The 14938-nt window shown below is 39.1% G+C and overlaps 1 protein-coding gene across 5 annotated transcripts in view; it reads left to right on the top strand.

Annotated features, from left to right (window-relative positions):
• CCDC148 (coiled-coil domain containing 148) overlaps nt 1–14938 on the top strand; it is a 220580-nt gene that overhangs the window by 158613 nt on the left and 47029 nt on the right. For all 5 annotated transcript variants that reach the window (XM_073241513.1, XM_036996140.2, XM_073241515.1 and 2 more), the window contains one exon: nt 12290–12408. In XM_073241513.1, coding sequence (XP_073097614.1) covers nt 12290–12408 — 119 coding nt within the window. The remainder of the gene's footprint in view (nt 1–12289; nt 12409–14938) is intronic.

Raw genomic sequence — 14938 nt, 5'->3', positions numbered from 1 at the left:
AGCCTCAAAAAATTAAAAATAGAGCTACCTATGACCCAACAACTCTACTTCTAGGAATAAAGATTCCTTTATTTCATTACTTCAAAGGTAATGAAAACATTAACTCAAAAAGATACAGCACCCCTCTGTTCATAGCAGCATTATTTACAATAGCTAAGACATGGAAACACCTATGTGTACATCAGTGGATGAATGGATAAAGTAGTTGTGGTATATATGTAGTGAAATATTTTTCAGCCATAAAAAGAAAAACACAAGAAAATCTCACCATTTACAAAAACATGGAAGGACCTTAAATGCATTATATAAGTGAAATAAATTAGAGAAAGACAAATACTGTGTAATCTCACTTGCATGTGATATCTAAACCAAACTGTAGGAAAAGAGATCAGAGTACATGTAGTTGCCAGAGGCAGAAGGTGGGTGATGGGGAATTGGAATTGGAGGAAGTGATCAAAAGGTACTTCCAGTTATAAGATAAAAAATACTAGGGATATAATGTAAAATATGATTACAGCTAACACTGCTGTATGTGTAGAGGAAAATTGTTGAGAGTAAATCCTAAGAGTTCTCATCGCAGGGAGAAAAAAATTTTTCCCTTTATTCTTTCTTTTCTTTTTATTGTGCTGTGTGAGAAGATGGATGTTAGCTGAAACTTGTGGGTGCAGATCAAAGGATCATGTTGTATGCCTGAAGCTTATACAGTGATGTATGTCAGTTATTTCTCAGTAAAGCTGAAAAAAAGTGAAAATTTCCATTAGAACTTTCTAAAAGTGGAAACATTGTGATGGAACCTTCCTACTCTTTGTCAGGATACATTTTTAAGAAAAAGTCAGATGGAGGATAAAAAAGCATGGATGATCAAGATCCAGATGCACCCATTGTTCTATAAAAGATTTCCTAATAGGCAATTTTAGAAGAGGAGTCTTAAAAATTAACTCCAGGTGTCAATTTTTGGCTATGTTTTCTGGCTAGGTCTTGATTATTCACAGTAATTTGATTTAATTAACTGACACTCATGCAGTACTCACTGTATGCAAGGCTCTGTTCTATGTTCATTTAATCTTCTTAACAACCTTAAGGGATAGGTGCTAATGAATGTGATCTTCATTTTTACAAATGAAGAAAGTGAGACACAGAGAGGCTGCATAATTTCCCCAAAGCCATATAGCCATTAAGAGGTGCAGTTAGTGCTTGAACCCAGTAGGTCTAATTCCATAGTTCATGCTTTTAAGTACTATGCTACACAGCCATTCATTGTGATTGCTGTTTGCTCGTAATTTTGTGATTAATTAATTTGAGAAACCTCGGCTTTAATTTATTTGTTTTAGTCTCATTTTCACAGCTTTAGTCGTGTCCTAGTTACTCAGACTTGTTAAATAGGTAATTGATATTTTAAAAGTGCTGAGGTAGTCTGCCTACTAGGACTTTTTCTTTTGTGTTTTTACAGGTGTACACAGTTTTACTGTGTCTGTCTCCTAATTCTTCTTAATATCCTGTTAGGATTTTTCTCTTTGGGTTAATGTACCACTATGGCTAAACACTTTATAAGGAGCCAGATGATTAGAGTTTGATAACATTTGAGATGTTAAGTATAACATGCGCTATCAATAGACAAAAAGATAAAAACAACAACCTTTATTGTTTCTTTGGGCTGCCCTTTTTTTAAGTAGACTGCAGAAAATATTGATGCTTTTGATGTAGTTTTTTAACATATCAACGTCTTATTTCACAAGAAGAGAATTTTCCCAGGCTCCAAATGTCACATGTCCCACCTCTGTACCCATTACCCACCTCCCTCCTTTTACACTACAGGGACTGTCTGTGCTCCTGGTGAAGGTTTGCCCCTTCATTTATGCACTGCATCCTGTCCCCTCTCTCCTACTCGAGGCCATCCTAATCTCTCTCCCACCACCACGTCCTCCTTTTCTTCTAGATCTTTTCTATTAACCTACAAATATACCATTGTGACTTCTATTTTTTTTTAAATACTCTCCCTTGACCCCATGCCCTGTCCCTTAAGAAAATCACACTGTTCTATAGCCTTTAAACACTGTCTCCAACTTCTTTCTGTCCATTCTCCCTTGACCTGGAGTGAAGTTTCATCCCTTCACTCCAGCAAAGCTGTGCTTTGGTCAACATCACTGATTTCCGTGCTGCTACCTCCAGGGATCAGCTCTCATCCTCACTTTCCTACTAAGATGGAAGTGATTACTGCCTCCTCTTTGGAAAACTTGATACTTGGGGCCTCTGGGAAGCGAGTCACTCTGTGTTGTTTTGTCCCACTGGTTTCTCCTCCTCATTAAACTTGGGTGGTGCATCCTCATCATTTTAACTGCTCAGACTTGGAGTGTCCTGGGAACTCAGTCCTCTAAGTATGTATAGTTTCTAGGTGTCTCACTAATCCAATATAATTTTCATCCCATTTATATGCTGATATCAATTAGTATCTCTGGCCTAGACTTTTCTCTTGAACTCCAAATTCACACATCCCACTGCTTCAAATCTAATATGCCCCAAATGAATTGTTTTTCTTTCTAAACCTACTCCTTCCCCAGTATTTCTTTCTCATCAAGTGGAAAACTATTCTTCCAATGTTCAGGCCAAAAGCCTTGGTATTATCTTTGACCCTTATTTTCCCCCCACGTACTTCATACCCCCACCTATTGTCATGAATAGAAGGGTCTACCTTTCAAATCAGAACTATTACAATAACATCCTAATCTCCTAATTAATTGCTCTGCTTCCTCCTTTTCCATTCCTACCCTCCACCTCCAGTCTGTTTCCCACACAGCAGTCAGATTAGGTCACTCCCTGAACTACACTCGGCATCTCTTGGATCTCATGTTTTACCACTTTCCCCCTCGCTCATGCTGCTCCAGCCATTCCAGCCACCTCCCTCCTTCATGGACACTCCAGCACATGTCCCCTTAGCCTGTGGCACCGGCTACTCTGTCTTCCCGGAATACTTCTCTCCCAGATGTCTGCATAACTCACTCTTTCCCTTCATTCAGAGTCCCACTCAAATGTCATCTTATTGTTAAATGTCATTGTCATCATCTTGTTAAAATATCAGCCTCCTTTCCTGTCACTCAATCCATTTACCCCACGTTATTTTTTTCTTAGCATCTATCATCCCCCTGACATCTGTTTATTTATTGACTGTCTTTTCTTCCTCTCCTAGAGTGCAAGCCCCATAAGAAAACATTTTCTCTTTCTTCTTTGTCTCATCTCCAGTGCCTGGCACGAGGCACTCAGTAAACACTGGTCATGTGAATAAATTGAATGGGAGAGCAGCACACAACTGTGCTTCGATGTTGAGCTATAGGGAAAAGCATGCCCAACTAGGAGGCCCTGCAAAGGTGGGTGACCTTGAACAAGGTATGCAGGCTCTGTGAGGTTTTGCCTCCTCAACTGTAGGATGGGGTGTTCCAATTAAATGATTGCTAGAATCACCTCAGCTCTAAGAAGTCATGACTGAAAGACTCTGAGGTTTGAGTCCTTTTCACTTTTCACTCTACCTGACATTTCAGACCGTGAAATTCAAATCCTCAGTATATGCACCCCCTTCTTAATGAATAGTGAAAAGAGAGAAATTAAACAAGATTACAGACAAATTCATTTTAGTAATATCAACATATGACATGATCATTAGGCAATATTTCAATGTCCATACTGAAAATAGGCCTTACTCCTAAAGAAGACATGTCAATTATTTTTTAATCCACCTGACATTTCAATTAAGAGGGAGATAACTAATGTGTTTACCCCAGAATACTCTCTTGGCTCGTCATGCTCTAGGGGCGTATAAGACTATATCATGGCAGAAAACAGCTATTGCCATTCTGGGTAGGCAGCTCTGCTATGGAAAAATCCTCACATAAGTGCCCAAAGTGAACACCATCTACAAGTGATTCATGTTATTTTTCTATGCACACAGACATCATCCACTTCCAAACAATTTATCGTAAAAGGCATGGATACTGCTGTGCTGGCCGTCCTCCCCTTCCCATTCTGCTCTGTGTCCTAGGGAGGTGTCCTCTGTGGTTCCCTCGCCCTCTGGCTTCTGGCTGAGTTAGTCGAAGTGGACCATAGAGATGAGGCTGAGGCTGCAGAGTGGGGTTGGGAGAGTTGTTCCCTTAGCTCCTTGCCCTGCAGGGTTGTGTTGACGGGTTGTATCCTCTACCAAGGGTCTTGGCTCCTGTCAGGTGGCCCTCCCCACACAGCCTCCTCTGACTGGTCCGTGATTGGTAATGCAGCCTGCCTACTGCATGATCCCCTGTGACCGCCCTGCATTCCAGTCCCTTTGCCAACTGTCCCATTATTACATTCCTCTGGATTTATCCTTAGTTTGTGTGTGCCATCTGTTTCCTATTAGGGATCATTAAAATAGAAAAGTAGTAAGAGAATAAGAGACAAAAAATTAAGAGGATGGGAATACTGTTATGTCAGCAAGCCAAGACTAGAAAGGGGTGCTATAACTGAACATGGTTGAAGTTAAAAGAAAGCACTTAGCTCTTATTGGCTAATAATAGACAACATCCCAGCACATCAGGAGTTGGCACCATGTATTAAGGGGAGGAAGGGAAATCACCCAGTGGATAGAATTTTCAGTAGTTTTGCAGAAGAATCTAAATCAATCCTCATGTGATACTGCATCAACCTTTATGCCTATGGCATAAAATTATAGTACTGTGAAACTTCTCTATAGAAAGTAAAAGTGATGCCACATACAAGGTGATAAAAAAAAAAGTAAAAATGTTATGTATACAGTATTCTTGTCATCTGACTTGATACAGGAATAGAATTTGGAGGCTTCAGGAGTGAATATTAGTCATGTCCTGAGATGTTCCTTCTAACATTTGATTTTTCTTGGCCAGGCTTTTAGAAGACATGCTTTTGTAGTTATAAAGTACTTTATGTCCATTGTAGTTTTGAAAATATAAATAAGCACATGGAATACAATAAAAATCACCCAAAATCCTAAACCACTACCAAAAGAAAATTAACAATGGCCTTAATATTTTTCCATATATACTTGATTTCAACTAGAATCATGATACATATATTATTTTTAACCTGATTCTTTCCATTTATCAATGGATCTTGAATATGTTTCCTTGTTTTCCTACGAGATAACATTTAGTGTTTGCATAGTGTTTCATTATGTGAAATACTGCATTTAATCAAACTGCTTAATTGGGGTATAATAGTGTTTCTAATTTTTCATCCTTTTAAAGATGTGATAAACATAGCTGTATATAAATCTTTGCATATGTCCCTGCTTATTCTTAAACTCTATTTCTTAATCCTTAAGGCTTTTGCTAGTTATTGTCTTATTTATTCTTCAGAAAGAGCATTATGATAAATGACTCTCGTGCCTGTGTTTGATGTGCTTGCTCATCAAGTTAGAGACTGGTGGAAGAAATATTCAAGTTTAGGACACTGATAACTAGCTGAAATACAAATAGTCTGAATTGTGGGCTCAAAAAAGATCCATTAAATTTTAAAATACCAGGCAGGATGTTGATAAAATTGACTTTCTACTTTGCAAACCAAAGACCTAGCTATGACTTCTTCTTACCCATGCAGAGCATTTTCCTGTATTCACATAATGAATGCTCTGCAAAATAACTCATTTGGAGACAAATCGTTATTCAGAAGCTTCAGCAAGTCCCGGGTTGAAACCCACAGAGATCTCTGTAACACAGCATGGAAAAGATAATGTTGGCTGAAAGGTTTGGAGGGTAGAAGTGACTAAGTGTCCATCTTCAGCACAGAAAACCTTTAGTCTGGCTCTCACGGACAGCTTGGCTTAGAGAAGTACCATGTTCCCATGCTCTGCAAGGATTAAATGTTCCTCCACACCCCTCATGACTCAGTGAATTGGCCCACGGATTGTCTTGGCCTTTGGTTATTGTATTCTGGATGTTTTATTAATATGTTGGATTTAAGTGAGTTAATAAAAGTATTCTGTGCAGTATTGCTTTTCACTGGATTCGTTTAGCAAATGTGTATCTTGCACCTCTCCTCTGAAAGGTGTGATACAAAATAAAAATAAATACTATGGTGTAAAGCATGTTCCTTACCCTCCAGAAGTTCACACAAATGTGTGAACAATATGTGATGAAATATAGATAATTTTCAAACTGATTATATAGAATGAGACTCATTCTTCAATTTGTGGTGGTTTATGTGATACAAATCTAAATGAAACAAATGGAAAAAATTAAAATGAATATAGTTTTTTGTTGAGAAGTCCTGTTACATTTTTAAAATGCATCAACACCTGTTATATGTGGGGGTGCACATTCCAGGCCAAAAGTAGAAAACAGATCCATAAGATGCAAGGAATTAGCTAAGTAAATTAGAATCTAGAAAATGGGATCAGAATTGCTTTATCTCAGTGATTTATGAGGAATGGAACTAGATATTTGTAACTTCACATTTCATGTGTTTTGTGTATCTGGTTAATAAGAATCATGACCTTCTCCTGAATAAGTCATTAAAGCCTTTGAAATAGTGGCCTGGGAACACTGTTCAGATTCAACACCACACAGACTGCTTGAAATCAGAGAGTAAACTGTCTTCCTACTGTAATGCTTCAGCTCTAACTTTCTGCTTTCTATATGTAAACAAGAAATTCTTATTTCATGCTGAATTATAATAATTCTTGGACTGAAGGAGTGAAAAATATATAATTTAATGGTTGTATAATGTTAGTCCAATTTTTTAAGAATTAAATTCATCTATACTCTCATACCATAAACATCATGTTTACTGGCAGACTTTTGAACAAGAAATGAATTGTTTTGGAAGATTACAAAAATAAGTGGGATATAAAAATTATCTTCAACTCTCTGAAAAGATAGCATAGCATTCTTATGGTTCATAAATCTATGTAGAGAATAGTTTCTTGAGTTTATTTACACTTATACTGGCTCAACTTTAAGAAAATTAGTAAAATTTGGATTATGAAAAAGGAACATCTAATACAAATCAGATATAATAAGGGGAGATGGAGGATGATAAGGAAGGGCCTGTTTTGTTTTTCAGAAAAGCAAACTTTTTCTAGAAACCTCATCTGAAAGTCAAGAGACACGATTTAAATTCACCTGTTACCACTTGTATGAACTTTCTGATTCCCCTATCATTGGAATGTTGCAAGAATCACTCATGAAGTCTAAAGAATAGAGCATTTAAAATCTGTCTCAACGGATGTCCCAAAGGGCTAGTTACATATCCTTAGCTTTAAATTAAGTTTGAGCCTTACAAAGCCAATAATTCTTGACACACACTTCCTGCTCCTATTAATTGATGAAAAGTGAACGGAAATGTCCTTAGAGAAGTGCTTACTTAGTTGAAACTTTACCATCCTGCAGATAAAACTGCTGGCTTGGTTCCCATCCTCAACTTTGTTATTCTCGGACCAGAGACTAGATGAAGCTTTCGTTCACCTAACAATGATCAGTTAGTTAATCCCTACTTTGTCTCAGACATGATTCAAGCTACTAGGGAAATAAAGATAATAATACAGATCAAAATGGAAAGTGCTATGCTAAGGATACATAAATAGTGTCTTAGAAGGTACACCTAACTATGTCTGGAGGAGAGACAGAGGAAAGAGGGCTAAGAAAACAATGCTAAAATTGAGCCTTAAAGGATGGACAGGAGGGATTTAGCAGGCAACAAGGCAGGGCATAACATGCCAGGCATGTAGCAGATACCCAACCATAACAGTAACAAGCCAGTGGCAGACCCTCATGGCAAAGAATCACGGAACACAGGCAGAACAAAGAATGGAGGGGAATAAACCTTAATCAAGGTGCCAGAAAAGGAGGTAGCATTTTTTCTTGGAGGGTTTGGAGGGAGTTTAAGGAGGAGGTGGCATTTGTTCTGGTTTTAAAGGTAGAGTAAGATTGACAGATAGAGGAGGGAAATGAAGTCATTCAGTTGAGGAAACTCTGTGAAGGATAGATAAGTGTGAAGGTGCATGACCACCCTCTCTTCTGTTTACATTCTCACCCTAAGAGATTTCATCTAGTCCTGTGGCATCGAATACCATCGGCAGTGGATATCACCTTAATTTAGACCTGGAGCCATGAATCCGCTCTTGAGCCACCCATCTGTCCCTCTAGATGTTTATCTATAGTTCTCCACTTAAAAGTCGTAGAGTCATGTCAATTGTTTTAATGTTCAACACTGAGCTCCTGATTGTCTTTCTTTTCCAAACCTGTTAACTTCCAATCTTCCATCTCAGTTATTGTTATCATCATATAACCAGTTACTCTAGCAGAAACCTAGGAATCATCCTTGATTCCTTTTTCCTTCAGCCTTCATAACTGACCCCTCAATGAGAACTCTGACTCCACTCAAAAACAATATCACATGTGAGCACTTCATTTTCAGTGTCCAGGTGATCATTTTTGCCTTATTCTCCTATTTTGTCTCCTTGTTTCTGCTTTGTTCCTCCGCTGTGCATTTTCACTCAGTGGTCTCTTTTAAAAATCCAAGTCAGATCATGTCACTCCTTGCTTTAAATGTTTCATTAGCTATTCCTTGTTTCTAGAACCAAATCCTTACGTAATCATCTAGCCTCCATCTAGCTTGCCAATCTCACCTCCAGTCTTAACTCAAACCACCTGCTCTAGCTGCACTGACTTCTTCCCAATTCTGAACATGTGCAAGGTCTTTCTCAGTGCTATTGCACCTAAGGCATCCACTTCCTTTAGCGATGCCCCCCATCTGTTTCCATGGTTGTCTCACTCTCATCTTTCAAATTTTGATTCAGATGTAATTAAAAAATGTTTTCTAATAGTTCTACCCAAATGTTTCTAAATTGTTACCATACCTATTCCCATCATAAAACTTAACATGCAATATTCTGTTCATTTGTTTATGTGTTTATTATCCCTCCCTCTTTCTAGAAAGTCCCAGCGCAGTGAGGCAGAGGCTTTATTTCTCTTTAAGCACAATGTTCCAAGTACATAGCACAGTTTCTGGTTTAAAGCATGTGCTCAATGAATAGTTGTTGAACAAATGAATGCCGAAGTCAGTAACATTGTAAGACTATAGATAAGGGTGAGTATAATCAAATACACAGAGACATTCTGAAAAATGAGAACTGAAAAAGATAGTTCGGTTTGGTCACTGCAGGTCACCGGTGATTTGGAGTGAGAGGCAGAGGCAGGAATGTGATGAATGAGTAGTAAAAGGGGAGATGTGAAGTTGGAGAATATTAAGTCTTCTAAGATGCTTGACTGAAAAGGGAACAATGAGGGCTGTGGGGTTACAGTCTTGGGATCTAAAGAAAAGTCCTTTAAAATTTTTGTTCATGGGAGATATTTGTGTGCATTTCCATGTGAGAAGGAAACAGCAAAGACCAAGAGGTTGAAGGTAGGGAGGGTGGGGGAACAAGGATATATGAGTATGGAAATGATGGAATTGGGGAATTGGGTCTGGAGGCCAGGTGAGGGACAGTCTTGGACAGAAGGAAGGACACCTCTTCCTCTAGGGGCAGAACATCAGGAAAGGTGTCTTTTAGAGTTTCTATTTCCTCTTATAAAAGTGAAGAAGCAGAGGCAGGTATGGAGCTCAGTGAGTACACAGGTTTTGGAATAACAGCATGAGAAATGGAGAGGCATTGACCAGGCATTCATAAAAGGTATGCTGTCAATGAAAATTCACTTGAAACTCTAAATCTGGTGCCAGTTTCTACAGTTGTGTAATTCATTCATCAACTAAATTATTTGTTATGTATATACTATATTCTAGATACTTCAGTTGCCATTAGAAGGCCAAGATAAATAAGTCAGTTTCTGTAGTCCAGTGGGGAAAGAAAAAGTATACTAATTAGCAAAAGCCTTGTGATGAGACCTATACTAGAGTAATAAAATTATGTGACCAGAGCACAGAAGAGGGGGAAGATTCTGCTCATATAATTGATGGCTATAATTGAAGATTTCAGAATTGGAATTCAACAATTTAGAATCCTCGAGGAGGAGGAAGCTCCCTGCAATAGAGGAAGTCAGGAAACTGAGATTAGCAGGTTGGAGGCATATTCAGACCAATGCTTAAGTTTCCTAGGAAGCGGGGAGGAATTGTTTTGGACAATAATTCCTGTGAGGCTGTGACTCTCATATCTGAATTCTTGGTAAGTAGTTTAGAGTGACCTGGAAATCCACACATGCCAGTGATAAGGACAGGTAGAGACTGACAGAGCCAGGTAGTGTACACATCAGAGGAAGAAAGCATTGTACACGAGAGGGATCTCACAGGGCTGAAAGTAACAGTGACCAAGGAGGAAAATGCCCAATTCCTTCCCCAGCCTCTTGCACATGGAGCATCAGAAGATGAGCATTCTTCCCTCAAGAGAATTTCAGTGAAAACAGTGACATAGTATTCTGAAGTTGGAAGATACAAGGGACTTTGTGTGTGATGACAAAGGTTTCAGAGGGCCCAGTAGAAAGCAGTGGGAAGGGGGAAAACTTGTGCATGTAAGAGTGCATGGAGAAGAGAGGGAGGGAGGGAGGAAGAGAGGGAGGGAAAGAGAGAGAGAGAGAGAGAGAGAGAGAGAGAGAGAGAGAGAGAGAGAGAGAAGCTTATGCTGCAGCAATGGCCGAGGATACCAGAGTCAAGGATGGGAATGACTGGTTCTGGGATGCCAAAGGCCCCCAGGTGTGGTGTCCTTGGTGCCTGCACAGAACAGTGCACCAAATGGTGGTGTCAGCGATCTGAGGATCCCAGCAACCTGGTGCTGGTCCACGTGTAGTCAAGGGATTGTGAGCAAAAGGACCACTAACTTCCCTCCAAGGCCATTGCTGGGAAGTGGACATCACTGGTCTGTGGAACCCGGAGGAAAATGCTCTTTAATCCATTATCTGATCTCCTTCAGTATTTAGTTTTGAAGTAGCTTTATCTTCTCTGATTATGGAAGAACTTATATTCCTTGCAAAAAAATAATATAACAGAAAAGTATAAAGAATAAACTAAAGATCACTTATAAGCCCCAGAGGGAGACAGTACAATCATTGTTAAGATTTCCATATCTGGCATTAAGAGAATGCCCTGGAACTTACCAGTTAGGACTCTGAAATACACCTTACCAGTCAGCGTTTCCCTCCTTTCCCTCTCCGATCCCTTCTTTTCCTCTCCGATCATCTTTGGTCTGTTACCTTCCTAGCTTTACCTCTGCTCTCCCTGAGTTCAGATCTCAATCATCTCTGCAGCTCATGTAGTTGCCCAGTAAGCGCTGAATGGATGTCATGGCCGTGGCTGCTGGTGTCACAGACCCTGCTGCTAGTTTGTATGGCTGAGGCCACGCTGCTAGGACAAGTCTAGAAAATACTTAGCTTTTCATATTCGCTTCTCAAAAAGGAAAGATGCCACATTGGGGCGAGGCTAACACATCCTCTGTAACAGAGCCTCTGCTGGCACTCACTCACCATCAGTCACCATTGAGCTACCCTGTTTTTCCAGCGAGATTTAGTCTCTTGACCTGGGCACAGGAGGCGGGCCACACAGGCTGAATGGGCCTCTGTCAAATAAGCATGAACTTCAACTGCAGCATCAGTAGGCGAACCCTGAATAATGATTCCAGCCCCCTGAAAATAGCAATGTGTACTTCTAGTTTTCTCATTTCTGCCTCCATTTCCAGAGAAGGGAAGTCAAGCGGTCTAGAAAGAACAATGCTTTCACCTTTATGAGCTTGATAAATTTGTCCTTTATTTTACCACGTAAGTCAGAACTGCTATATATCACAACCCTGCTGATTTTTTCTTTTCTTCCTTCCTCCCACCTATCTCCTGCCACTTCCCCAGAAGCATAAAGCTTTCAACATCCTGCTGTCCATTAGCATAAATAAACTCATGCTTTCAAGGTAAAAATAGGTTGAATGCTATATTTGTTAAAGACCAAATTACCATAAGAGTATAAAAATATTCTTGAGTAACAGGTAGATCATATACTTTGGAGACAATAACATGCTTTTATTGTGATTCCCTGAAAGTCATTTATTTCAGCCGTAGGTTAAAACCTTAGGTCTCAGCACATCACATTTCCACTCCAGAAATTGTTAAAGTATGTGGTTTCTTAGGACATATACCTTCGTGTTTTAATTTATTTTTTCTGTTGGCAATGTATCATAGGCAGACATAAGAAACAAAAAAGATTGAGTGCCATTTAAATTCAATCTTAGCTCTACAAACCAATGGGTAATGGTGTTACAACATTTCTCCTTGTTTTCACATATCTGCATTAACTCAAATTTTATGTAACATTTATACCATAGATAAGAAAATACTGGGCTAAAAAAGAACAGAGGTGGCAAGAAATGGAAATGAGAGATCTTCAGCGTCTAGAAAAATTGAAGAAATTGATGGCTGAACAGTCAGTAAAAGACAGAGAAAGGTAAAAGAAAAATTTTAAGTAGTGTCGTAATGGAGGTGACGAAGGAGTCTTCTGTAATGCATTAGAATAAATGATATCAGAAGGATCATTTTTTTCTAAACTTAATATATCCTTAAAATATTTATACTCACAAATGGACAAAATAATATTTATGATATATTCTAAACCCTCATGTTCATATATGAATCTCTAGTTTTCCATTTTGTCCCTTAGATAGCTTCCTAGTTAAAACCCTCACAGAGGATTACATAGTGTTTGATTGCCCACTGTGTGCATGAAATGATACTGGCTGCTGCTGTGACTTAATATTTTGACCCAGAAGGAGGAAATCATTATTCACATAAGAAGGGAGATCCATTTATGGCTGAGGCTAGGAAACACAGTACATAATTGTACTGTGCTATGTGGAAGTCATTCTAGTACACTTAAGATGTACCCTATATCAGAAAAAATGTGAATTTCCTAGAATAATGTAATTTTAAAGCTGAAAAGGACATTTGAAATCAACTACCCCAGTCTCTTCATTTTATGAATAAGTATACTGAGAAATTAAAATTATTTTTCCAAGTTTCCTGTATCAATCAGGGTCAGTGAGAAGACAGAGATAGTAATTTGATTAGGGAAAGTTTAAGATAAAGAAATATTAATTCTAACAGAAAATATCTGTTATATAAAGGAATAAAGAGAACTTTGAAGAATGCTTCAGAGCTGAGGGAGGGTTCCCATGGAAGAAACAAATTTGGAAGTGGGTCTCCTCTCTCCATGGTTGGGGTTCAGACCTCACTGTAGAATGTGGGGTTGTGGCCCACTGCATGGTGGAGAAGTTCTTGGAGGGGCTCCACCAAAACTTGTTCCCACAGTCACTGGGCAAGCAGGAAACACCCTGCTCGGCTGCAGGAGGCCCAAGCTGCAGGCCCATCACTGGGATGCTCGCAAGACTCAGTGGGAATCTGACCACAGAGGAGACCATGGGGAACATGAGAACTCCCTTGGTCCAAGTGCCACTGGGTGTCACCCACACATGCTGCTGACAGCCACATGGAAGGAGCAGGAAGGGGTAAACACTGGAACCAGAAAGGAAAGCCACTTTCTTCTTCCATGTTCCTCCAGCACCCCTTTCTGACAGAGCTTAAAATTGTGCCACCTGCAAGGGAGAAATAGTTATATAGTCCAACTCTATTTTCATCTAGCAGACAATGAAGGGTGGATTTGGAGCTGAAACAAACTGGTAACTGGCATAGTTATCTAGTTTAGCTATCTTCTGAATAGATTTTCACAAAATAAGGCTAGGTCTTTAATTTTGTAACACAAATTGCAGTAAATTTCCTCTACAATTAGTTGTTTTTTTAAACAAATTGCCTGGAATTCTCTGTGGTTTCTGCTCAATTTTGTTGTGAACCTGAAACTGCTTTAAAAAAATAGTGTTTTTAAAAATTGCCCCTTAGACTCATACATAACCTTGGAGGACATAACCATTTTATGAAAGGTCCTCTTGAATCTAGGAAGCTTCCTCTATGACCTGTGAACAGTTCCCTCAAACTCCAGTTACCAAGCTTGCAGAGCAATCTGGAGTTCCACATAGATGCCAGGAAATTCCTAATGATTTCCTGGATGAAATGTACATTATTTTCCAGGTATTTTAGAGTTGAGTTTACTCTATTATGGAAAGAGCCAAGGATATAGCAAAGCCAGGGCTCAAGGCCAAGAGGTGAAACAGCCAATGAGAAACCAGTTATATATTAAGTCAAGATGTAAATGGATACCCATAGACAGACCATGCCATGGCTCAGAGACAAACCCCCACAAACAGCTAAATACTAAAGGGCCAGGCAGAGGTGGGGGTCCCAAGGCTGGCTGGATAGCCTGAAATTATGCTGGGGCAACAAAAGAGAGCCAGGAATTAAAGGGGGAGGGAAAGATAGAACATATATGAGAACCCCAGCCTCTAGGAGACATGTTTCTAATAGAATCTCCTCTCATAGCCAAGGAGTTTCTTTGATTACAGAGCCATTTCAGTGTTTCCTGTCCCAATAATTATCAAGATTAGCTGACTCTGAAATCCAGTTGAAAAGAAGAAAAGGAAAATCAGATTAATCTACATTCCATAACAGGAAAAACAGGCATGTTATAGTGAAAAAATACTAATGACTAGGAACTAGGGGACCACGGTTTTAGTCCTAAATCTTTTAATAGTGTATGACCTGGCCAAAGTCATTCATTTAACCTCTACAGGGTTCTGTTTTGTCCTTTATAAAACTGAGCTAGATAATTTCTGAGGGCTAAGTAGGCTATCAGCTTTCAAGGCTTTACAATCTATGTGCTCAACTCATGGGAGATGTTGTAGATTTAGATAATTATGAATCCAGTGCTTGTATATCAGTGGGAAATCAGTGAAGAAGGCTATTAAAATAGCAAGATGATATGTCAGGAAATAATTATCAGAAAATTTTGGATGACGTTGTAAATAAAAGCATAGGCCTCATTCTCTGATTTAGGGAGATGGAGCTCAACGTGTAAAAATTGCTGGTAA

This window comes from Manis javanica, chromosome 7 (genome assembly GCF_040802235.1).
Source record: "Manis javanica isolate MJ-LG chromosome 7, MJ_LKY, whole genome shotgun sequence".
NCBI classification, from domain to species: domain Eukaryota; kingdom Metazoa; phylum Chordata; class Mammalia; order Pholidota; family Manidae; genus Manis; species Manis javanica.
This window is presented reverse-complemented; position numbering and strand designations above follow the sequence as displayed.